Raw genomic sequence first — 26,294 nt, 5'->3', positions numbered from 1 at the left:
CATACAGAACTGACGAGAAACCAACACACAGACTGAAAAAAGGAACTAGCCGGCCCCTCACCCCCAGGAATACAATTTTCTTTGATGATTTTCCAAATATAAGAATATACTGCGCTTCGCTGTTGTCAAGTTACCTTCAGGTAACCTGAAAGCAAGTAAGTTAGTGCATATGCACTCTAACGATTTCCAACAGAAAAGGCTAAATTTTTTTGAAGGCTTAGTATCTTTTCTACACACTCACAAAGCAATTAGTGGTGAGGCAAATTTTAGGGTAAAGGGATTCACTGGCACAAGACTGCGATTAAGTGTGAATAATACCCTGGTCTCTCCATCTCTTCCCATTCCCTCTATCCCCCACCCCAACATAAAACTGTTCAATAAAAACAGAAGGACCAGGAAACTTCAAAAGCAGCGAAGACTTGTAAATACCTTTCACACACGAGAGGCTTTTACAATAAAGTAGACCTTTCTAAGTTTGTGCAGAAATTAAATCCTGCTCAAGCCTGTTAAATTCTCAAACCCGAAAGCCGATCCCGTCAGCAAACGTGTCTACATATTCTTTCTTGAGTGCATCTTCAGCTCGAGTTAAAGACTTCTGTTTTACTATTTTTTTTAACCTAAATAATAAATAGGAGGTACTCAATTCCCGCTAATGTTATCCCCTCCTTAAACAGAGTTCGTCCTACAGCATCATGCAAAAATGCAGAAGAGGTCCAACAATTGTCTCAATGAGAAGATTTTTATAAAATTCACTCCCGGAACAAGAATCGGAGGCAGCCAAGGGCAATGCACAAAGAGAACAGAGAAGAAATACACGTTCCACGGACATACAATGCACAGAAACTCGCATCCTCGCACCCTCCTTGGGAAGGGTCACCCAGCACCCTTGGGCTCCTCGTAGCCCCCGGCCAGCGCGATGCCATGACGGTCCCCGAGGGTTCGCGGGGACATTACCCGCCGGGCCGCCCGCGGGGACAGCCCCTCTCGAATTGCCTCCTGCCGACCGTGTTCCTGGAGGCCGCCCCCCCCCCCCCCCCCCGGCCAAGCAGCCAAGCAGCCTCTTCGCCCCCCTCCTCCGCAGCCGCCGCGGGGCGGAAACGGGGGTCCCCTCGGGTTCGGCGGCGAGGGGGAATGAGGGCTGAAGGGGGCGCCCCCTCCTTGCGGCAGGCCGGGCCCCGCACTCACCCTCCAGCAGTCGGGTGATGAGACTGTCCACGTTCAGCTCCCCGTCCGCCATCTTGTCGGCACCAGACGCTCCTTCCCAGCAGCGGGAACAAGGGCTTCACGGCGGCGGAGGCTGCGGCGACGGCTCGGCGCTCCCTCACCTACAAGTCACGCGGCGTTTCGACCCCGGTTCCAACTCCCTCTTTTCCCCGGGCCCTCCCCCCACCCCCTCCCCACCAAGCAGTGGAGCGCGCGTACACTCGGAGGCCCACACGATAAATAAATAAATAAACAAGTGGAGCCCCCAAGAACCGGGCCGCGTCAGACCCAGCCGCCACCTCCTCCTCCTCGGCACCGCCCAACTCCGCAAAGCTCACCAGCGCCGCCGACGGCCCCACCCGCAGCTCCACTTACAGCACACCACCCTTCCCCGCCACCGCGCCACGCAACCCTCCGCGCAGGCGCACGGCGCACGCCTCCGCGGCCCCCACCACAGCCCTGGCTTTTGCGCAATCGCACTGGACTCCGTTCTCCCGCCGCTGCCGCCGCTGCTGCTTTCGCGCAGGTGCGTCGCCCTCACTCGCCACTTCCACTGCGCCGAATCGCCACGGCGGCGCAGGCGCCCCGAGGCTCGCGGGGCTCGCCGCGCTGGGGAAGCTCCAATTAGGCAGAACGAGCGTGGGCAGCGGTTGACCTTCCCGCTGTTCAGCTGCCCTGGCAGGGTCCCTGTGCACACCGCGTTGTTGTGCCCTTCCCGCCTCTTTTTTCTTTTCTTGTCTTCCTTCCCTAGTTTTGCAAGCAGTTCTTCATGTTTCCGTTAATCGGAAAACGTAGACTACATTATCCACGTTTGAAACCCAGGTTTGCGCGTTTGGGAAGCAAGAAGGGGTTGAGTTACTTTGATGGAAAAGTTTGACATTGCAGACGAGGGATTTTCTACCCCATCATTCCACAAGGCTAGTTGCCCAAGTGTCCCTGGATGAAATACGTTAAAGTGGGCTCTGGAAAGGTCAGCGATAATATTTCAACGTGGGTACCGCTCTCTGCCTTCTGTGTAGTACATCCACACATCTTACATCTTTATTCACTCTGTGCATACTATTTTATCCCAGTGCTTTTTTTTTGTCCAGACCTCCGTTATATTAATCATCCTGCCTTGTGATTGTTTATGCATTTGTCTCCTACACTCGACTGTAAGCTTCTACAGGGTAGACCCACCCAGTGTCTGGCACGTAGAAGAGACAGAGAAAGACGGAAGTTCAGAAAGGTTGGTTGCCCAGCTGTTCTTTCCGCATAATTTCACCTCTAGAAAGGCAGGAGGGAGAGTAGCCACGAAAAAGATACTCTGGCAAGCCAGAGTTTTTGGCCTGTTCTAAGAAAGTGGCCAGATCAAAGGACTCTACTCATTCCTCAGGTGTTAGTCCAGAAACCCAGGCAAGGTGCTGTCCTGAGGTCAAGGCAGTGCTTCTTCCACTCACCTATCACTAATACTAGCCAACATTGAGATTTCTGGATGTACTCTGGCACTGTTGTAAGATTTCTACATTATCTTATTTAATCCTTAAACCAGCCCTATGAGGTAAGAACTATTACCTCTACTTTGCAGATGGCATTAACTGAGGTACAGAATGATTAATTATGTTGGCCCAAATCACACAAGTAACTAGCATATCTGGGATTCAAATCCAGGAATCTAGTGCCAGTGTCTGCATTCTTAGCAATTGTGAAATGTTATCACAGTACATGTTAAGCTGAGACTTAAATATGCATGTGCTATCTCACAAACTTGGAAAGTAGAAACCAATCGAGTAGAAACTCGATTGTCCAATCGAGTGCTTTATAATGGCCCAGATGACTGACAGAGCTAGGATTTCCTAGTGCCTTTTTCCCCCCTGGCTTTTTCTCCATTTCAGGATTTAGCTTGTATATCGACAGTGGGCATAGAACAGGTGACAAGCAATAATGGTGATCCTGAATAGTTTTCACAGGCTCATTGCCAGTTCATGTTGGGGCTTTTAGGGTGAAGAAATGGCTCTTCATCACACTCTTGTTCTGTTAAAGAAGATTTATTTATACCCTGTTTTATTCCAAAAGAAGGGATTTAAGGTAGCTTATGAAAATACATGCAGTAGGATAAATTAAAAGTAAGTAAAGAGAAAAATAGGACCAAAAAAAAAAAAAAAGTGGGAAAGATAAGATAAAGCCAGCAGTTTTGTATGCAAAATGCATGGTGCTAGATACTATTGGTTTGCTAGGGATAGGCCACAAATATGATTCTCAGCTTTTTAGCAACCAGGGAAAAGATCAGTTGCAAGTGGAGTACGTGTTCTAGCTGAGCTGGAACTAGGACTCAAATACACCAGCTGTGGTTTTGGATGCCACTTCCCCACATCTCTCCCATGAAACTCTTTGAGAATAACAGAATGCTTGGGAACAATTAAGTAAGTGACTGCTTATCTTCCAACTTTCATGGGACCCGTGAATCCCATGAAGCTTTGAACCCTGTCCACAATTAGGGTTTAAATACATGCAGACATGTTTAATAGACAAGGGACACCCAAAGGAAACTGTATTGCACAGGGAGAAAGTAAGCTTCTATAGAGAAATCACCACAAGTGGGGCAGCGAGAGGCCAGTCTCAACGGAGTTGTGGGAGTCAGAAGGGATTGGAAAGTGATCCTGAGTACTGCCTGCAGATATCCCCTTCTCTAGGTTTTCTAGAGCTTTGGGATCCTGGGAAAGAAAAGGCCATTATAAAAATGAAAGAGCTATATATCACTAGGGGCCCAGTCAACTTTTCTGTGGAATCTCCTTCCAAAAAAATTACATAAGAATTCAGATTCAGAATTCCTCAGATTTTGAAGTTTAACTGGTACATATACTACATATTATTTAGCACCCCAGAAGCTCACTCACAGGCAGCTCACTATAATCTGAAACATTGTATTTTTTTTAAAAGAAAATCATATGAATATTCACATCACATAAGATAAATAAGATGACATTATGCTTCATGTCAGTACAGGTTAGATTTGCCATTAAAGTAGTCCCCTCTTTTGTCCCCGGAATAAAATGTATTTATTGAAGGAAATTTTGAAAACAAAGATAAAATATAAAAATCATCTATGATTTCACCAGCTATAGATAACATCTTTCCTATCATATACCTGACTATATCCTATTTTATGAAATTGGGATCATGCTTCACTTCCATTATATCCTACTTTGTTAAATGAGTTTCATATTTACATGAAACTCTGCTTGCAAAGTTTATTTGAACTTTAAAATGTGTATAAGAGATTGAGGACAGAAGAAGAGGTAGGAGGGGGAGACCTGGAGGCTGCTGGAGACAATCCTACAGGCAGTAACAGCAGAGGCAGTTGGAACCACCATGAGGTTCAGAGGTAGGTGAGGACCAAATAGAGAGAAGCCCCACTTGGCAGATATGGGCACTGAGGAGACTCGAGGTCTGTCCTGTTGGTGGAGTAGGGGTCATCAGTTAGGGAAGTCAGCAGCTCAGAAGCAAGACACGAGGAGGCTGCCAAGGGTGTAACAGACGTTCGTTGGGCCAGGCACTGTGGGGGGATAGCAGCCCTGTAGAGAACCCACACCTGGAGACCAGAAAACTTCAGAGCAGAGGACTGGCCGATAGTGGTCCTGGCTGCCTATAGGGAATTGCCTCTCAGTCTTTCTGAACATGTGGCAAGACTCAGGAAAGGGACCATGGTGAGGTCCTGCTTCTTGTTAGACCAGGATTGTTAATCTCACAGACCAAAGGGCAAACTATTAGCTGGGATTCCCAACCCAGTGGGGGCTTTAGATAATGGTGTGCTGTAGCCATCTTACGCTGGCTCATGAGAGTCAGTTGTTAAACTTTCAGGAATTCTGCAAGCCAGTTGTGAAACAGAGCCATGATTTAAAAATTAAATTATAGGGGCGCCTGGGTGGCGCAGTCAGTTAAGCGTCCGACTTCAGCCAGGTCACGATCTCGCGGTCCGTGAGTTCGAGCCCTGCGTCGGGCTCTGGGCTGATGGCTCAGAGCCTGGAGCCTGTTTCCGATTCTGTGTCTCCCTCTCTCTCTGCCCCTCCCCCGTTCATGTTCTGTCTCTCTCTGTCCCAAAAATAAATAAACGTTGAAAAAAAAATTAAAAAAAAAAATAAAAATTAAATTATATAGACTTACAAATGAATAAATTATACTAGAAACAAAGGTAACGATTACTCAAAACTCATCATATCCTGTTTATTTCGCTGCATTTTACTATTATGTATATCCTAGAGGTTGTTTACATCTACTGTATCTATATGATGGAAACACCATACAATGATAAGCTACTATGCATCTCTTTTCCAACTCCATGTTCAGTGACATCACACTGGCCATCACAGAAATATTTACATCAAGAAAATTAGCAAATGCTATGAATCTGTAGGTGTTTTTCCCCCCTGCCATATTGCTCGTTGTTAAACCTTTACCAGTACACCACTGGGCTTAGGGAGACGTTTGGGTTACACGTGCCAATATCCTTGGGTAATTCCAGAAATGTCTGTGGAGGGGACTTGGACTTCCTGATATCAAGGGACATGGGGAATCATAATTTGGGGTATTAATAACATCATGATACATGTATTATCTGTTTCTTCCAAACAGGAAATGCCTGGGGTCCATCATTGCCCATTAGATAACGACAGACCAGTGCTCAGAGGACCCCAACCATCACTATGCTGAGATGTCCCTGTGGCTTGTTCTCAAACAAGGCACTTTGGAACATAGTGAACAGAAGCCTCATTACTCCTTTTAGTAAACACAGCATCTTTTAAAAAAAGATGTTCTATATACTATTCAATATTGGCCATTAGCCAATAAGATGTGAAATTAAGTAGGTTTAGGTGGCAAAATGTGGAGGCTATGGTAGTGATGTACAACTCTTTGTGCCCTGACTAATCCAAAATAGCTTCTACATGAATGAATCGGCATTCATTGGTCTGTCCTTCCATAAATGTAATTCCTCTTAATCAAGTCTTTAATAAGTCTACAGTGGCAGCAAGTTCTAAATTTTACTAGATACAGCTTGAGGGCAGCCATCTGTATATCAAATGCTATAGGCTTTTGTGGTCAGCTCAATTCAAGGATATTGAGAAACTACACAAGGACACAGAAGCTGCCCCTTGCAATCCATGGCCAGGCTGAGGTGGTACACCAGGTCAGAGCCAAGACTGTTTTTTGAGATTTAGTTTTGGTTTCATTTCAATACACATATGAGAGAATAACCAAGTGCCAAAGTTACCAGCTAAGTCATAAGGCATGTCCTCAGGAATTTTAGCCCCCCAAATTATAAAGCCAGATATAACCAAATGCCTCTTCCCCTGCCCTTGGCCAGTAACTGCCCCACCTCCCAATTCTGACATACAAACTCTCAGTGGAGCATTATCTTTTAGGAGAAATTTCTGGTAGAACCTTCATGGTAAAATGATTGAAAATAAATGCCTAGTAATTTATTACTATTCTTAGTAGTAGTATTAGTATTAATAATAATAAATGCTATATAGAACTGTTAACTATAAGGCAGTGACAGTTGGATGGGCAAATACCACAAAGGATGATGATTTAATTTTTTAAGGGTTGATCCTGTGGTCCTTATTTTTCTCGTAATTAGATTACAGGGCCAGCTGTCTATTTAGGTCACTCCTAGTTTGTTACAATAAAACCATGTCATCTGCATATATGAAATTGTTTCTCTTTAGGTGCTCTCCCTTCCTGCTCATTGAAACAATATATGAGGAAATAACTAAATGTGTCTGTAGGTGAAGGAGAGTATACAACATGTGAAAATTTGTTTCCAAATAAAACAATTTAAATGTTTTATTTCTAATGATGGCTGCTCTCCTCATACAGCAAATCCAAATTATGTATGAGTCACCTTTTCAGTTGGAGAAGGTTTACTTCTGAATGATTTCACAAGTCTGTGTCAGTTGGTTTTGGTAAATAAAACAAAGCATTATTAAGCTTTCTCCTGTAGTTACAAAATGAGTAGCTCTCTCCTAAGACTGTTAAAATTAATGGTATGTGTCTCCTAAAACTAAACCCAAATGTGTCTCTGAGCTGTGAAAAATATTTATTGATGCAGCACTGATAGGTCCTTTTATGCAGGGAACACTGGTTAAATAGAATGTTTATGAATTCTTATTCAAATCTTGATTGAAACCAAATCCGGTCTATTACAAATACTGTAAATACTTAATTAAAATGTCATAATGGTACTTGTTATTTAAGGAAATCTTACAGTGAATGGACCCCGAAAGCAAAGTGAATAATGAACGAATTAAGTATTTATGAAACATTTAGTATATTTGATTTTGTGCTGAAGACATGATCTTCCCAACTTTGAAATGGTTTACTGACAAGTGGGGGGAATGACCACCAAATGATTTGGACGTTGGCTTGGAGGTGGAGACCAAAGTAGCTGAATAACCTGGGACAAATCTCTCTCTCGCTGAACCGTGGCTTTATTACCTACAAAATTAGTTCATTAATAAATGATCTGCAAAACTTTCTTCCAGCTCTAACAAGTCTTTGATTCTAGGACACAAAAACGAAACCCAAAATGTAACACAATATTGTACAGGCCGTCCCCAACGTAGGAACTGGATCAATTCCAAAAGGTCAATTGTTTGGAACACAGAATATATTTTCCCACAGAGACTGTGGTACAAATGGTGGTTAAATTCCCAGATCAGTCTGCAAAATCAATTTAATCCTTAATGTAACCGTAGGAAAGTATCCATGGTAATACGGACTCTAACCACCAATTATAACAAAGTTTATGGGGAAGAGCCATTGAGGATTCTAATTTGGCATGGCAGAAAACATCTATCTGCGTTTTCCACTCCCCTGTGCAATAGGCATGAAGACAGTTTGAGTTGTAATTCACAGGCAGACCTGGGCCCTAAATGTGGGACTGGCAGCATGGAGAGTGAAGGAGGCTGGGACACCTCTGATCCCATAAGCAGGGGGGACACTGAGGACTGTTCATGGAGTCTGGGGGTTTGGTTGCCAGGAAGGAGTTGGCTCCAAACAAAAGGATAGGGAATGAAAGGGCAGAAGGGAAAAAGGGAGTGAACATATGTGCTGGGAACTTTTAAAAAAAAGATACTATTACTTTTGATCTCGCTCACTTTGTGGTTGAGGAAGTTGAGATCTGGGAAGGTTAGATTGCATTGTCTTAATAACAAAACTAAAACTTGAATCTGGAACTTACAGTTCTTAGCCTGGTGAGCTACCTATCTCTCCCTGCCTCCCTTCCTTTCTTTCTTTCCCTCCCTCCTTTCTCTCTCGCTCTTATTTTCACTTGGAAGCAGTTGCATTGTGCAGGGACCTACTCTTTTCATCCCTGCTTTCCTGTGCATGGATCACCTATAACCCTGTACCTCCACACCAGTTCTCATTTTAGTTTTCATTCTCTCATCTTCCAGGGCAGCCTAGTCAAGAATAAGTACAGCAGTTTTCTGTTTTCTGCCCCAATGTGTTTTAAACAGCGCCACCAGCTCAAAGAATGACTTTCTAGTTGCTAAAAAGAAAAAGGGTTGCTCTGACCCCTTATATTCCAGTCCAGAGAATGTGACTGAGTAAGCCTAAATCCTAAATTCTGGTAACATTAGGATACTTCTAATAGTGATGCTTCTGTTAAGACAGAACCCATACTGGCTGGGAGAGCCAGGGTCCCAATGCCCAGGAGACAGGCATGGCTCCTTTGTCAGAAAGAAGGCTTTTGGATGCGGTGTCTAAGTGTACCTAGTGCTGGGAATTTTTACTGGCATTATATTTGAGCCCCTTGAAAATCCTGTGAAGTAAGTATTTTCTGTGACAGATGTGGGGATGAAGATTCAGAGGCTTGGAATACCCAGCTGGTGAGATGTAAAGGTCAGAGCTAGTTACCGACCAGCTCTGGGACACTGTTGTGGGAGAAGTAGGAAGACGTGAATGAAGGGATGGGCTGGGTCGGTGACCTAGATCCGCTGTGATGGCAGGGCCCATTAGCTCGCAGCAGGCTAGGAGTGAGCAGAAGGTGGGTGATTTCACTGTGGGTGGGAGTCTTCAGGGACGAAAAGGAAGGAGGGGTCATTCTCAGCCAGAGCCAGGGGAAGGTTGGAACGCCTGCCTCACACACCTGAGAGGGCTCCCATGAGCAACACTGACATGTCCATATTCTTCTGCCAGGCCTGCAGGCTAGGGCTCAGGAGTGTGGTCCAGATCCCAAGCCTTTTAGAATTCCAAAGAGGGAGAGGGCAATGAGGTCAGGGAAGGCCTTTACAGAGGTGATGCAATTGAGGGACGTTAACAGACGGGAAGCATTATGGGGTTTGGTTCAGCCCCCTTCCGATAAAGTGGGTGTGTTCTTGGTGTCAGGATCATCTGGGCAGCTTTTTCAAAACACCACTGTGTGATTCCTCTCCTCCCACCAAGGAAGTCCAATTTAATCCTCAGGATTGGGAGTGGAGGGGTACATATTTTGGAACAATGCCCTGGGGAATTCTGATAGGGTCCCATGCATCCCTCATCCACTTTTCATTGGTATGGAGTCAAAAAATAAAACATAACCCAAGAGACTGACTCAGGTAGAAGAGCCAGTGGAGGGCTCATTTCTGGTGAAGTTTGCAAAAGTGTGGGGAGACTGGTGGCAAGGGTTGCAGCAAGGTGGCAGTCGGAAACAGCATGGGGTAATTAAGAAGGGCCATCAAGAAGGAGCTGGAATGCTGGGCTGGAGACTTTAAACCTGAAGCTGTTTGAAAAAGGAAACTATTTATGTATTCACCTGTTCAATAAATATCTATTGAGCACCTACTGTGTGCCGGGCACTGTGTTATGTGCTGGCTGTAGAGCAGAGAACAAAAAGTCCTTTCCTTATCAAGCTTAGATTCTGGTAGGGGTAGTATAGAGTGACCAGTCAATCCTAGCTTGCCTGGGACTTTCTGGATTTCAGCACCGAAAGTCCCTCGGCCCAGGAATCCCCTAGGCAAACCAAGATAGTTGGTTCCTTAGGAGATGGAGTGTGTGTGTGTTGGGGCGGGGGGTGGGGATGGGCGTTGCTAAGGGTCATGATGAAAAATAAAGCAGGGTAAGAGGGATAAAGAAGAATGTTACTTTAGAGAGGGCAGTCAGGGAGGGTTTCTCTGCAGCAATCTGAATAAAATGAGAGAGAGAACCGTGTACATATCTCATGGTGGGTTGCAGAGGGGTGACTATTTCTAGCTGATAGAAGCACCACCTAAGAGCCCTGTGGTGGAAACATGATGGGCATAGATGGGCAACAGCAAGTTGGTGGAGAGGTTGAGAAGAAGGGACAGAAGCAGAGAAGGGCCAGATAGAGCGAGCCACATTGAGGACCCAGGATCATATTCCAAATGTGATGGGAGCCACTGGAGGGTTGAGAACAGAGGCATGACCTAATTAGTCAGAAGGTGGGGGAATAAGAGTGGAAGCAGGAAGAGCATTTCGGAAGCAATTTCATTCAGAAGTCTTGAAGAGTTTCCTCTCAAAATGTTTGGTCAGAGAAAGAGCAGGATACAGTGCCATTCAAGTAAATTAGCCTGCTATCAGACCGGGCTGGGCAGGATTGGGCTGACCCAGGCTACCCTGCAGTGATGGCACCAGGTATGAAGAGGAGGAAGCATCTAGAGTTGTTTTGGAGATGGACTTGGCAGAAGTTGGTGGGGCAAGATTTACAAGGGAGATTAAGGAGATTCCTTTGAAGGAATCAAAGATGATTCCTAGCTAATCTTTCCCAGGCTAGTGTTCCAGGTTTGAATTTCTCCCTCGGGTTGTCCAGATCTAAACTTCATGGAAAAGAATGTGGTATACTCTTTTCTACTAGAATGAGGAAGGTTCCATGATACTGTAGCAAGAGCAGGAACTTGGGATCATACAGACCAAGGCTCACACCCCAGCTCCACCACAGACAAGCCACATCTAAGGCAGCTCATCGAAGTTCTGGGGACCTCAGTGTACCTGCTGGTAAAATGGGAATAATGATGCCTGCTGACAGGGTTGGAAGCACTGAATGAGGTCACACCCATGAAGAACCTAGTTCAGGACATGGCGAGCCCTCAATCTGGGTTCATCCTCTCCCCCTGGTTGCACCCTTGGAGTTCAGTATGTATGCCTACACACTTTCAGAAGAGATCAGTATCTTATATGCCATTTCATGCTCTTTGCTCCCTTCCCTCTCCCCAGCCCACTTATTCCATAAACACATTTCTGTGTAGTGGCAGGGCCCGGCCAGTCATCACTTGGTCCCTCTTCTTCATCCTCACTGATACTGCCTCTGTGCAAATCTACCTTTCCTTTCCCTTGGGCGGCTGCAGAAACCTCCCTGGTCTCACCCTCCCACTCCCACTCTCTCATCCTTCAGGCCCTGCACATCATCTGCAGGGTAAAATCTAAACAGCGAGCAGCCCCTTGCAGAGTCCACTTGCCTCTGCCCACTTTCCCATATTCTGACCTCCCTGATCTCCCCACCACCACCTTTGGTCTGCCCTCCATCCTCCACCCCCACCAAGTGCACAGCTTCATTCTTAGTGCTCTTGTGGTACTTTGCACCTACTGCCACTTATCTCTCCATTATTTCTGTACAAAAGGGCTATGGTATTTTGTGCAGGGGTTCAGAGTTCTTGCTCTGCAGCTACCCACTCTCCATTTCAACCCCAGCCCTGTTACTTACCAGCTGAGCCTAATGAGTAGGGATTAATTTAAAAGACAATGATATTTCTCTATACTGGAATAGTCGAGCAAGTTATTTCATCATTGTGCTTCAAGGATAATAACAATACCCACCTCACAGGTTGTTGTGAATAGTAAGAGTTAATACAGCTAAAGCACTTAAATAGTACCTCCTACATTGTAAGCCCTTAAGACACATTGCCTGTAATTATTACATCTATCTTCCTGAGCTTGAGTTCCATGAAGGATGACACTAGATGTAATTCTCTTCTTAAAAATTCTTCTATCTCCTCCTAATAGTCACTCAGATGTTTGTTGAACAAAGACATAAGCAAATCTTCTTTGAAAGACTTTGTTCCCCCTCTTTACTGAGCTCTTTTTTTGACTGCAACATTTGGGCTATGTCCAAACCTTTGTTAATAAAAAATGCTGTTATTAATATTTTTGTAAACCTTTTATCTTCATTTCTGTTACTTCCTTGTAATATATTTCCCAAAGTGGAATTATCTGTTAACGAAAGGAACAATTCCATAGCTTGTATACAGATTTACAGAATGTTCTTCAGAAAGACTTGTGCATTAACAACTTAAACAGGCAACTGGTGAGATTATGGTTTTATTTTTGCGCAGCAGAACATTATGCAGTCACTAAATACCATATTTCTCCACAACAGCCTTGCTGGGCTTTTATCGTGTCCATTTGGTTTTGCTAGTTGAATAGGTGGGTAGTGATACATTAATGTCAGTTTAATTTGCATTTTTAATGAGCCTCGCCACTTTTGCAGATGGTGATTTACTACATTTATTATAAAATGTGCAAACGTTTGATTCATTCCCCTAGATTGCTTATGGAATATAATTAGATACTGGTCATACATATTTGAATCTATATATTTCTATCAATTACTATCAATATATTTTGGACGGGAAGATCCTATTGTTTATATTTAGCATAGGTATTAAATATATATTTTATGGGGCGCCTGGGTGGCTCAGTCGGTTAGACATCTGACTTCGGCTCAGGTCATGATCTTCCAGTTTCAGGTCATGATCTTCTGGTTTGTGAGTTCAAGCCCCGCTCTGGGCTCTGTGCTGACAGCTCAGAGCCTGGAGCCTGCTTCGGATTCTGTGTCTCCCTCTCTTTCTTTGTCCTTCCCCACTCTCTCTCTCTCTCTCTCTCTCAAAAGTAAATAAATAACCTTAAAAAATAACTATATATTTTATGTTCTGCTGTATTTTGTTTGTTTAACTTCATCTATTTTGTCGCTATCAATGGCATCCATTAAGTAAAACAGTAGAATGTTAGGGCTTGGAGGAACTTTACTGTCATGATTCTTTTCATGTCATGAATCTTTTGATGGATGAGGATTTGGAGGGTCCCAGAATCTGACTTAATTAATGCCATAAAATTGTCAGTTTTTAGTAGGTGAAACCAAATTTTCTCCTGTAGTTGGGGTGAATAGAATGGTTTCTGTTTTGTTTTGTTTTGTTTTGTTTTTTAAATCCCTGATACTCCTGTATAGGATAGGATTTGCTTGGGCCATGAGACATGTATATGTAATGTTAAACTGCTCAGAGCATGAGCACTGTTTGTTTAACACCTTCTGTCATCTATGTATTATACTCTGAATGTGTGTGTACGTCTGTGTTGATGGATGACTGGTAAGAAGAAAAGCAAAAGACAGAGAAAGAGAGAGAACCTTTCACTCCTCTCCTCAAAAGTCCTTATTTTTTTTTTTTTAATGTTGATTTATCTATTTTGAGACAGAAAGAGACAGAGGGAGAGCATGAGCAGGGGAGGGGTAGAGAGAGAGAGAAGGAGAGACAGAATCCCAAGCAGGCTTCACACTGTCAGCACAGAGCCAGATGCGGGGCTCCAACACATGAACCATGAGATCATGACCTGCGCCAAAACCAAGAGTCGGATCCTTAACCAACTGAGCCACCCAGGCGCCCCTCAAAAGTCCTTCTAAATAGCAGTCCATTTGCTCTGCTATGTATCTACAATGATAATTATCACAAGGCTTCTCATACAGTGAAAAATTAGAAATAACTTAAATGCCTAATGATTAGGAGTTAGTTTTATGGTGCTTCCATAGAGTGGAACACTACAAAGCATTATAAATCACACTGTAAAAGAATATTTAATGACATACTTAGATATACATAATCTATTGGTAAAATTTTGAAAAGTGAACAATAATTTTTAAAGGTTTAAATAGGGTTTTATAGCATGCTCATGAATTGGAAAACTCAGTATTAAAATATCAGTCTTTTCCAAATTAACCTATAGATCTAATGGATTCCTAATGAAAATCTCAACTACTTTTTTTTTTTTTTTAAATTTTTTTTTCAATGTTTTTATTTATTTTTGGGACAGAGAGAGACAGAGCATGAACGGGGGAGGGGCAGAGAGAGAGACACAGAATCGGAAACAGGCTCCAGGCTCTGAGCCATCAGCCCAGAGCCCGACGCGGGGCTCGAACTCCCGGACCGCGAGATCGTGACCTGGCTGAAGTCGGACGCTTAACCGACTGCGCCACCCAGGCGCCCCCAACTACTTTTTTCTTGGGAATGGGGATGTGGTGGTCAAAGGTGACAAGCTGTCCCTAAAATGTATATGGAAATGAAAAGAATTTAAAATAGATAAGAAAATCTTGAAGAGAAAGAACAAATTTGGTGGGTTTTACTATCAGATTGAAAGATGCAATATAAAATTACAGTCATTAAGATAATGTGGTATTGGTGTGAGAATAGACAAACTAGTAGAAGAGAGTACAGAGCCCAGGAACAGACTTACATGTATATGGTGGGGGGAGAATGGTCTTTTCAATAAATGATTCTGGAGCAATTGGATATTTTAATTGGAAAAAAATGAGCTTTGACTTCTACTTCACACTATACACAAAGAGTTAACTGGAGATGGATCAGAGACCTAAATGCTAAAACAACAAAGCTTCTGAAGAAAGCATAGGGAACTTTCTTCAAGACCTTGGGGCAGTCAAAGGCTTCTTAAACAGGATACAGAAAACATTAACCATAAAATGAAAGATTGATTAAGTAGGACATCATTAAAATTAAAAATTTTTGTGAAAGGGCAAGTCATAGACTGAGAGAAGATATATATATATATATATCTTATGTGTATATGTGTATATATGTATACATATATATATGTGTGTATATATATATATAGAGAGAGAGAATATACATATATAGAGAGAATATATAAAGAGAAATGATAAATTATATATACATATGAACATATATAGTATACATAATTCCAACAAAGAACTTGAATTCTATAAACCAATAAGAAAAAGGTAAACAAGGGGCACCTTGGTGGCTCAGTCAGTTGAGCATCTGACTCTTGATTTCAGCTCAGGTCATGATCCCAGGGTTGTCGGATCAAGTCCTGTGTTGGACTCTGTACTGAGCATGGAGACTGCTTAAGATTCTCTCTCCCACTGCCTCTCTTTGCCACTTGCACTCTCTCTCTCTCTAAATAAAAGAAGAAGAAGAAGAAGAAGAAGAAGAAGAAGAAGAAGAAGAAGAGGAGGAGGAGGAGGAAAAGAAGAAAAAGGCAAAAAACCCAACTTAAAAAGTGGGCAAAAGATTTGAAAAGAAAAAAAAGAAAAGAAAAAGGCAAACAACCCAATTTAAAAATGGGCAAAAGATTTGAACAAGCATTTCACAAAAGAGGATGTCACATAACTTTCTGAGAAAGTGCTCAACTTCAGTCATTGGAGAAATGCAAATGAAAAGCATAATAAGGTATCAAGTCACACTCTTCAGAATGGCTAAAATTAAAAAAACTAAGACTATCAAGTGCTGGTGAGGGTATATATTGGAACTCTCACACGTTGCTGATGGGACCATAAAATGGTACAATCAGTTTAGAAAACTGGCACATCTACAAAAGCCAGATCTGACTATCCAATGACTTAGTAATTCCATTCCTGGATTATACCCAACAGAAGTGAGTACGTGTGATTTCTAAAATATATGGACAAAATGTCCACAGCAGTTTTATTTTTAATAATAAAAATTTGGAAACAAGCTAAATATCCTTCAACAAGGGAACTGATAAATTATAGTATACTAACATGGTGGAATTTTATACAGTAAAAACAAACAAAAAGTCAATCCACTGCTACATGTAGTAATGCAGATGCACCTCAAAGATATTATAATGAATGAAAAAAGGAAGACAAAAAGTATTTACTGTATGATTCCATTTATATGGAATTCAAAAACAGGTAAAGCTAATCAAAAGTAATACAAGTCAATATAGTTTACCTATGGGGTTCAGGGACACTGACTGGTAAGTGGCAAGTTAAGAATTTTCTGGAGTGCTGGGGTGTCCTTTATGATGCCGAGGTGGTGGTGAAACAAGTATGAACTTACGTAAAAACGTACCAGGGCACCTGGGTGGCTCAGTCGGTTAAGCGGTTAAGCAACCGATTCTTGTTTCCTGCTCAGGTCATGATCTCTCAGTTGGTGAGTTGGAGCTCCGAGTTGGGCTCTGCTCTGGCAGCTTGGAGCCTGCTTGGGATCCTCTCTCTCCCTCTCTCTCTGCCCTTTCCCTGCTTGTGTGCTTTCTCTCTCTCAAAATAAATAAACTTTAAAAAAGAGAGAAAAATGTATCAGTATGCATATGAAAGATCAGTATGCCTTACTCTTTATGTATATATTACACTTCAATAAAGAGTATTACAGGACATTTTAATTTTCTTCTTTTTGCTATGTGTTCTAAATGTTCTCACCTTTTTCTCAGCTATGTTTTCCAAAAAGTCTAAAGTGAAGTCATGATACATTGTAAGGAGAGGAAAAATAGAAGTTATTTTTAAAAAGCTAGAGTTGGGGCGCCTGGGTGGCGCAGTCGGTTAAGCGTCCGACTTCAGCCAGGTCACGATCTCGCGGTCCGGGAGTTCGAGCCCCGCGTCGGGCTCTGGGCTGATGGCTCCGAGCCTGGAGCCTGTTTCCGATTCTGTGTCTCCCTCTCTCTCTGCCCCTCGCCCGTTCATGCTCTGTCTCTCTCTGTCCCAAAAATAAATAAACGTTGAAAAAAAAATTTAAAAAAAAAAATAAAAAGCTAGAGCTGAATCTCAGCTACCTATCCAGATTTAGTGCCTTGAGCCCTGGACCCAGCTAAAAATAGCTCAGGGTCTTGTCAGCCTGTGACCCGGGAGCTGGACAATGTTTAGCAGACCCAGCACGCGAGTGAAATGGGGTGGAGTCAAGTGGAGCCTCCAGGGTGTGGTAGGCGTGGCTCTCCTAGCAGGCTGTTTAGGCCTTATTTGTCATCAGCAACTGGTTGTTTCTTCCGCTGCAGACCAACAGCAGAGTGTAGGCTCAGTTTACTGCGGAGTGGAAATGAAAGGGAGGAACAAGAACCCATCCTGATTAGAAGGGGGAGAGGTCCAGCGCTGTAAGCAGATTACACATAAAGGAAGTCAGAGTAGCTAAACCAGGGTATGCCTTCCTTTGCTCTTCACCAGGTTAGACTTTTAATTTTTGTTTTGGAAAAGATGTATTCATCTGTCTACAACTCAGTTTTTTAAAACAATTTTTTTTAATGTTTATTTATTTTTGAGAGAGAGAGAGAGAGCTAGGGAGGGGCAGAGAAAGAGAGAGACACAATCCAAAACAGGCTCCAGGCTCTGAGCTGTCAGCACAGAACCCAACACAGGGCTCGAACCCATGAACCCACCAACCCACGAACTGAACCGTAAGATCATGACCTGAGCAGAAGTAGGACGCTTAACCAACTGAGCCACCCACGCGCCCTGTGTACAGCTCAGTGTTAAATGTTAGGCTTAAGTTTGAGGAAATCAGTTGCAGAGCTATTGAGATTGTAATGATGAGAAGCTCCCTGAATGGTTTTGCTGCTGAATCAGCTTAACCTGAAGAATTGACTTCGTTTAACCTCTTCCTTTAATGTGCCCATCTCAAATGCAGGAACGACTAGTAATTATCCTCGTCACAGGGATGTTTTGCAGCTTAATTAATGTTTATAACCGGCTCTGAAGTATTCAGATGAAGAGAGAGTTGATAGGAATGGTGCCATGCTAGGTTTCATTTACAAACTATGACAAGTTGCAAAAGTAGTACGTGGTACTGGGCTTCCAAGGTGCCAGCGTGGTGTCTCCAAGATTCTACCTCGCCTGATTGCAATCGCTGTCACTCAGCCCATATGACTCAGGAGGAATCTCTTTCTACATTTTGTTGATTTGTTAAAGGACAGTGTAAATATGGCAGTAATTCATAACAAGTGACCCCATTTAGGGAGATGACTTGAAACAAGTTGGGATGTTGCTGTTACCAGTCGACAGAAATGTTAGCCCCAAAGGAAGATGGAATTGAACTTTTAAGACAGGGCTAGGGTATGCCAAACTCTGAGATCAAATACAAGCTTTAAGTCAAACACTGTGGATGCCATAAGAAACCTTCCCCCAAAAGAATCCATCCTGCTGCATGATTTGAAATGGCTTAGGATACTATCTTTTCCATCCTTAAGAAGCAGAAACCCTGAAATCTCATCTATGAAAAACAATCTGGGAGATACTACTAAGACTCTGTCAAGAGCACACTCGTCCTTAAACACCATAGCCAGTAAACTTGGCTTTGCTTGATTAAAAAACTTAAGTCTGTGATCAAACAGGAATGTAGTGGGCTGAATAATGACAGTGAAGATGGTAACAATGATGGTGGTAATAATAACAGCAAGCATGTATTGAGGGCTTACTAGGTGCCAGACACTGTTCCAAGAGCTTTGCCTGTCTTGACTCACTTGATCTGGGCAATAGTCCTAGAAGATAAGACCTGTTATCACCTCTATTTTACAGACAAATAAACTGAGGCTTGGTGAAGTTAAGTAACTAACTTGCCTAAGGTTATATAGCTTTGCAGCTAGCAGTGTTTCCAAAACATCAGTGTGCTAAAAACAAACACAAAAACAAAACCAAAAAATCAGTGTGCTTACAGTTCCCTGGAAAGCTAGTTAAAATGAATATTCCCAACCCAAGACCAGAGATTTTGATTCAGAAGTGTGGGATGGGGCCTGGAAAAATACATTTCTAATAAACTCCCAACACAAATTTACTGTAGGTGGCCTTTTGAGCATCCTTTGAAATAGTGGCCCAGGCTTAGAAAAATAAGAGGCTGGGAGTCAGCTTTTTCCAGTGTTTCTCCAGTCCTGGCCTTCCCCGTCTAGCTGAATAGTAGATCATTTGCCCAGCTGGGACTATATGTCCTTATAGTGAAAAAAGACTGTATCAGGCTGCCATTGCTTAATGAAAATAGCCCTTCAAAACATCCAACTTGATTCGTTCATTTTCCATATTTGACATTTAACCTTTCTGACTTTAATTTGATTTCTTAACAGATTTTCCTACCAGGAAGAGTATGTGTTGACCAACAGACATGGATTTCTAACTCTCACAGTTAATAAATAAATGGTGTTGTAATTTATTTTTTAATTTTACTTTCAAATTTTTATTTAAATTCCAGTTAGTTAACATACAGTGTAATATTAGTTTCAGGAGTAGAGTTCATCACTTACATATAATATCCAGTGCTCATCACAAGTGCCCTCCTTAATACTCATCACCCATCTAGCCCATCCCCCACCCACCTCCCTTCCATCAACCTTCTGTTTGTTCTCTATCATCTCATGGTTTGCTTCTCTCTCTCTCTCTCTCCCTCTCTCTTTCTTTGGTTGTACTTTTTTTAATCGACCTATTATAACTCTAATTAATGTGAATCAATTCTCTCCTGAATGAACTGAGAATAATAGTTTATGAATCTGTAAACCTCAGGGCCAACATACCTTTTGAAGCCTTATTTATCCTTTCCTTAACACACACACATCACTCAGCTGGAAGATTCATTTTGAGACTGAGAATGTTGACACATCCAACTCTTCAAAAGGGTAAGTTTATCAAGTTTAACAAAACAATTCACAAAAAGTCATTCATATGGCTTTCATCTTGCAATTCCTCAGAAATCATTCATATACTCTTCTATCCTTGGCTTTTAAACACGCGTGACCTCTGAGATACTGAAGGGCATGATGATGAATTTTCTACATCCTTGTCCTTTCGCTCTGCTCAAAAGTCATTTTTCAGATTTGGAACACGTATCACCTGGTAAATCTGGAAAAGACACACAAATGAGCTTGGCCAGAGACAATACTGTGGAGACTGAACCAACCCATATTATACACCCACTTTTCCTTATGATATATTTTTAAAATAGAGCAAAAACATGAGGCAGTGTAAAGCAGTTATAGTTTCCATGGTCCCTCTCCATGAGGAAATCATCAAGGTATTTGCTCCTGCATACTTTCCACATCCTATGCTCTGGATAAGACTTATTGCCACCCGCCTCCTTGCTGGCCACACTCCAGCTCTACTACCTTTCTCTTCCCACACTCATCAAACTTGTTCCACTCCCTTTGTCCCTTACCTGTGATGTTCTTTACCCACTTCTTGCTATGATTGGCTCCTCTGTATCTCAGGTCTCAGCTTTAACATGGCCCTTCAGAGAGGCCTTCACTGCTAACCCCTCTAAAGCAGTCACTATTACATTACTTGGTCTTATTCTCTGTACAGCACTTATCGGTTGTTGATATTTTTCTTGTTTATTTGTTCTTTTATAGTCTGTCTCCCTCAACTAGATGTAAGCCCCATTGGGTCAAGAATCTTCTATTAGATCATATTTTCACTTTTATATCCACAGTGCTCAAAACTATGCCTAACACAGGAGAGATGTTTTGGGAGGAAAAAAAGGAAGACAGTGGGGAGAGCCATGTCTGATCTGAGGCTGATTCTGATTGTCAGGGGTGTCTACTTGGCTATTTATTTGCTTAAGAGTGAAATATTCTTATCTACTTCCTTTGGAAATAAATTAGAGATCTTAAAGATGTGCTGACTTTATTGTATAAGACTATTTAACAGATTTAAAAAAAACGGATGAGTTACCCTGAGAGTCTTTGCTAGATATTTGTCATCATTAGCTCAGTCTCAGTGGTTATTACAATATGAAATCAGGAAAAACTGCTTTGGTGCTTGAATTCAGGAGGTTAAGTTTCAAAGTATAATAAAAACAGTTATACTAAAAGGCTTTCTTTCCAAAGAGTTCAAAGATACCTTGTTGGCAATCAATTGGGGAATAGTAAAGTATCTTCCCATATAAATAGGAAATGAGGGTGCCTTCTAAAAGTTAAATCAGTAAAACACATGGGGCGCCTGGGTGGCTCAGTTGGTTAAGCATTTGGTTTCGGCTCAGGTCATGATCTCTCTATTTGTGGGTTCGACCCCTGCGTTGGGCTGTGTGCTGACACCTCAGAGTCTGGAGCCTGCTTCGGATTCTGTGTCTCCCTCTCTCTCTGCCCCTCCCCCATGCATGCTCTGTTTGTCTCTTTCTCAAAAATAAACATTAAATTTTTTTTAATTTAAATCAGTAATACACACACACACACACAAACACACACAGATTATAAATTGACTGAAGGAGTAAATGATAGGTAACCAGTGTGTAACTGGAGACTTTGGAAACACCTATAACTACAGCCAAGGTGACATGGGAATAATCTCAAGGATGGCAAGCACCAGAATGTAACTGTTAATTTAAAAAGTATAAAGCTAATCACCTGTTTGGAGAAAGCCTGGATGAATAGAGATGGTGAGCAGAGATGCTATCAGCCAATCATGGAAAATCTAAGCCTAAGAAGCCAGAAGTTGAGAGTACCTTCCCAAATTCTGTTCAGGGGATAGGGGAAAAGGAGCCTTGGCCCAAGGACTTGAGCTCTCAGGTGTCTGTGGCAAATGATAAATCATCTACCTACCTCTCCTTATTCAGAGTTCATGCTCTAAGTACAAAATTTAAATGAGTTTGCTTCCTGTCCACAGGGATCTTCTGATATGAGGGTCCATCTGATAGCTGGTTGCATTTATCATTAAAATGGAATACACTTTATTTATTATTATTATTATTTAAAAAAATTTTTTTTCAATGTTTTTATTTATTTATGGGACAGACAGAGACAGAGCATGAACGGGGGAGGGGCAGAGAGAGAGGGAGACACAGAATCGGAAACAGGCTCCAGGCTCTGAGCCATCAGCCCAGAGCCTGACGCAGGGCTCGAACTCACGGAGCACGAGATCGTGACCTGGCTGAAGTCGGACGCTTAACCGACTGCGCCACCCAGGCACCCCTATTTATTATTATTATTTTTTAAAGTAAGCTCCAGTCCCAATGTGGGTCTTGAACTCACAACCTTGAGATCAAGTGTCCTACGCTCTACCGACTGAGCCTGCCAGGCACCCCCAAAATGGAATACACTTTAATTCTGGCTGTACAGCAGTCTCTGTGAACTTGGATTAGTGTGAGTCTACCCCTCAGATAAAGTTTGAGTGCAGAGTGACTTATGTTGGCTCCCTACCGCATGGCAGAGAATGGACCAGAGTTTATACTGCCCGTGACAGGCTGGCTCTGAGAAGACAAGGGCTGACCTAAGCTCGGTTCTTTCTCTCAAATTCACCAGTGCTATAACTCATGTTCCGAGGAGATATTGAGTGACAGAAAGATGAGAGGCCAGAAGTGTATTCCAGCTGGACACATCCTCAAGAACTGCAGGGCTTTAGCAGAGGAACCACAAGTGCCACATTCTGGTTCCTGGGGTGACAAACTTTTCCTGTAAATGATCAGATAATGAACACATTAGACTTTGCCCATTGAGGAGACAAGTGAGCCCAGAAAGGGAACGTGGACTGGAGGGGCCAGACAAGAACTGTTGCCTCCTAGAACACTTGGGAGAACTAGGGTTACCAGATATCTATACTGTGTGCCTGGGTGGCTTCAGTCGGTTAACCGTCCAACTCTTGATTTCAGCTTGGGTCATGAGATCGAACTCTATGTCAAGCTCTGCACTGGTGGCAATGAGCCTGCTTGGGATTCTCTCTCACCCTCTCTCTCTGCCCCTCCCCTGCTCATGCACACACTTTCTCCCTCTCTCTCAAACATAAGATAAACAAACATAAAAAAAAAAAACACATGATAGAATATCTGTTTCCTTGATGGGGAGGGGGGGACAAGATTTAATTAACCAACTTTTCTGTTTGGGGTTAAGTATAGGGACAGTCTAAATATATTTTTTTCCATGATACCTTTTTCATTGTATATTTTATTCTTGGGAACTTAAATCACTTTTTTTTTAAAATTCTCTATGCTGTACTTTTTATCCCTGTGACTTATTCATTCCATAACTGGAAGCCTGTACCTCCTACTTCCTTTCACCCTTTTGCCCATTTCCCTACCCACCTCCCCTCTGGAATCTATAAATAAATTCTGCATTTAGAGCATGAAATCTGAGTAAGAAGAGGTAGGTAGGTGATTTATCAAATTCAAAATATGCAGATGAACATATAAGTGTAATTGACCAGAGGGCAAACCAGGATCACAGAGAATTTGGGGAGTTGGTGGCAGAAACGTAAATGGAACCTGGGTTCTGGGTTCTAATCTGTTGTCACTCTACTGCCATGATTCTCAAATGCTGCAATGGATAGGATGAGTGGAAGCAGATTTTCAAGCTATGTAGTTTGAAAAAATTCTTACCCCTTCTTACCCCCAGTTGACATCCAATGATCTACAATTCATCTTCTGTTGCTTTGGATCTTCTTGACACCTCTTCAAATAAAACTTAAAAAGCCGAACCAAACCAAAACAAACATGAGTTTTATAACTCAAGCTGGAGAATGGTTCTCCTTATTTAGAAGCAGCCAACAGAAGAGCTATAAAGAACAGAATGATTCCTGAATCAGCAAACCCCACAAGTTTGGATGATGCAAAACCAAGAGACTGTGGCTGGGATCAGTCTCATTCACTGGCAAGAAGCCGCCCGATAAATCACAAGATAGAACCATTTTAAGGCCTCTCTCTTCTAAAATAGGAGAGGGGAGTGTGTCAGACTTGTATTTATTCCGAAAGGAATGAAGACAAGTAAATTCATTTAGAATTTCAATCTGTGGCAAGTAAGTCACTTGAATAAGATGACAAAACTATTCTCCACCAAATGAGGGTGAATTGAAGGTGCATTGCACCTGCAAAACATGCTCGTATCAACACCCCTCCTGCCAGGAGCAAAAGGTAACTGTGGAGCTTTAGGTAGGGTAATAACACCAGGAAAACTTTAAGAGGAACCTGGAAAACACTAGGGCTGATCCTGGCATCAGCATTCTAGAAGTACTGTGGCTGTATCAGTATAGCTATTAAACACCTTATCTGAAATAATATGAAACCCGGAATCATCAAGTAGAATCATGTACATTTTAGAGTTTGAATGGACCCTAGAGAAGATATCCGGATGGAGAAACTGAATCCCTCCTCTGATCTCAAAGTATTCCCACTGAGTATCCCCAGTATCCCCACTGAATCCTCTAAACTGGGCTCCTTGACCACAGGGACTGTATTTTTTTTTTTTTTTTTCATCTTTGAATTCCTAATGCTTAGCACAGTGTGTAGCACTTCATAAGTATTCAATAATGTTTGCTAAACCAATCAGAAGGAGCAAAAGTGTAATTCCTGGGGTGATAGGAAACACAAATAGAGAGGGAAAATCCTTCTCTGATCTCTGAGGCAACGGTGGGGCAAAATCACCCAAAAAAGAAACGGTGATCTTGACCTCAGTGTGTGTCTTTTTTTAGGTGAACACCCCAAGTCACATTAGCATTTGCTAGACTGCCCAGAGCTATCACTTCTATCGTTGCTACTAACAATGTGGCTTGCTTATTTTGTCTTATTCGAGTATTAGAATGAGTTCACTCACAATTAAGTCTCCTGCTTTAATTATGGCAAAGATAAAAATTGGGCAGACAAGTGATTTTCATTCAAGGATCTCAGACATGTTTCACTTTTGAAACCTGAGGTATTAAGGGAACATCAAAACAGCATTGTTGGAAGTTAAAGGTACAGGTTATCTCCTCGTGGAAAAAGATTAAATGTAATTCTATCTACTTTATGATTACAATGGTTCTTCAGATTTGGTAACTGCTGGGAAACAATCATATCTTTTCTGTATCTAAATTATTTGGTTCTTTTCTCTGAAAAGACTGAAAATACTATGAACCCTTAATTTCAATGACACAAAGAATTGTGCATTGCATATTTATAAGTCAGCCACAGGACAAAGGGAAGCAATAAAGAATTAAATATTACATTCTCTTAAGAAGTATTTTTTATCAGTATTATGTAAATATCTTTGTGCTTTTCCATTTTCTCTTTGAAACCAAGTAACCCTATGACATTTCAAGCTGAAATAACTACACATGCAATTTTTATGTACAGACTACGATGACTTTTTTTAGAACCAAGTGTAATTAACCACACATGGCATATTATTCATTGTCCTATGACCTTTGTTATTTAATTTCATACTCCGAAAATGTTTGTTTCTAAATTTAGTCAGGAAAATGAGGGACTGTCATGATTGCTGTGTTGGCTGTATATTACTGTGGATTATACCTAGAAGGGTTTTCAAATGTGGAAGTTTAAAAAGTATATATTGTTGGGGTGCCTGGGTGGCTCAGTTGGTTGATCGTCCCACTTCCGCTCAGGTCATGATCTCATGGTTCGTGGGTACGAGTCCCACATTGCACTCTGTGCTGACAGCTCAGAGCCTAGAGACTGCCTTGGGTTCTGTGTCTCCCTGTCTCTTTACCCGTCCCCTGCTCACACACTGTCTCTTTCTCTCTCTCTCAAAAATAAATAAACATTAAAAAAATATATATATATATATGTATAAAATTTGCCTATTTTGGCATATGAAAGGTTTAACAAAGTGGTAATTTGGATTTACAGAGAGACTCCCCATCCAAGGTCCAAAAAAAAATTCTAAGTTGCAGGCACTGCAAAGGACAGTGCCTGGTGGGGTCAAAGAGAGGAGCCCGTCTATTGCTATAGGGGCCCAAAACCAGTGGCTGTTGATGTCCCTGAAACGCACCCTTGCACTCTCTCACTGTCCCTCCTCTCACATTGCCTCCAGAGACCATGATGTGGCTGGTCTAGATCTGGAGTAAAGAAAAAAAAAATTTTTAAGTTGTACAATCCCTTCTTTCAAACAAAAACAAAGCCAAAGCCAAGAACACAACCTACACTAGATATCAGGCGACAACGAGCTTCTGTGGCTGATGTGTGTTTTGGGGAGTGGGGGTCAGACACAGCTCAATGGAACCAAGGGATGCATGGAATGGAATTTCGGAATCACTGCTCCAGTGTGCTGTCACCAGAAGTCAGGTCACCTTCCCCGCTCTATGTGGCCGCCACTGCCCAGGCCAGAGCCACATGTGTGGTGGGACAAGTTGTGCCTGTGCTTGGTGCCCAGACAAGGGAGCTGCGGAGGGCTAAAATCCAGGC

The 26,294-nt window shown here is 42.3% G+C and overlaps 1 protein-coding gene across 2 annotated transcripts in view; it reads right to left on the bottom strand.

The window, feature by feature from the left end:
* The window catches only part of PPP1CB (protein phosphatase 1 catalytic subunit beta), a 43,333-nt gene extending 41,682 nt beyond the window's left edge, over positions 1–1,651 (bottom strand). The window contains exons 1-2 of one of the 2 annotated variants that reach the window (XM_040496394.1): positions 1,542–1,651; positions 1,186–1,325 (exon numbers count right to left, since the gene is read on the bottom strand). In XM_040496394.1, coding sequence (XP_040352328.1) covers positions 1,186–1,237 — 52 coding nt within the window. In that variant the 5' untranslated portion in view covers positions 1,238–1,325; positions 1,542–1,651. Of the gene's footprint in view, positions 1–1,185; positions 1,381–1,541 lie in introns of those variants that run through there. The other variant, XM_040496395.1, reaches the window with a different exon arrangement.
* Positions 1,652–26,294: the final 24,643 nt, after the last annotated feature.

The sequence above is a fragment of the Herpailurus yagouaroundi genome, unplaced genomic scaffold, assembly GCF_014898765.1.
Source record: "Herpailurus yagouaroundi ecotype Mexico unplaced genomic scaffold, PumYag 188, whole genome shotgun sequence".
Lineage (NCBI taxonomy): Eukaryota > Metazoa > Chordata > Mammalia > Carnivora > Felidae > Herpailurus > Herpailurus yagouaroundi.
Note: the sequence above shows the minus strand (reverse complement) of the source record. Positions and strands in the feature narration are given on the sequence as shown.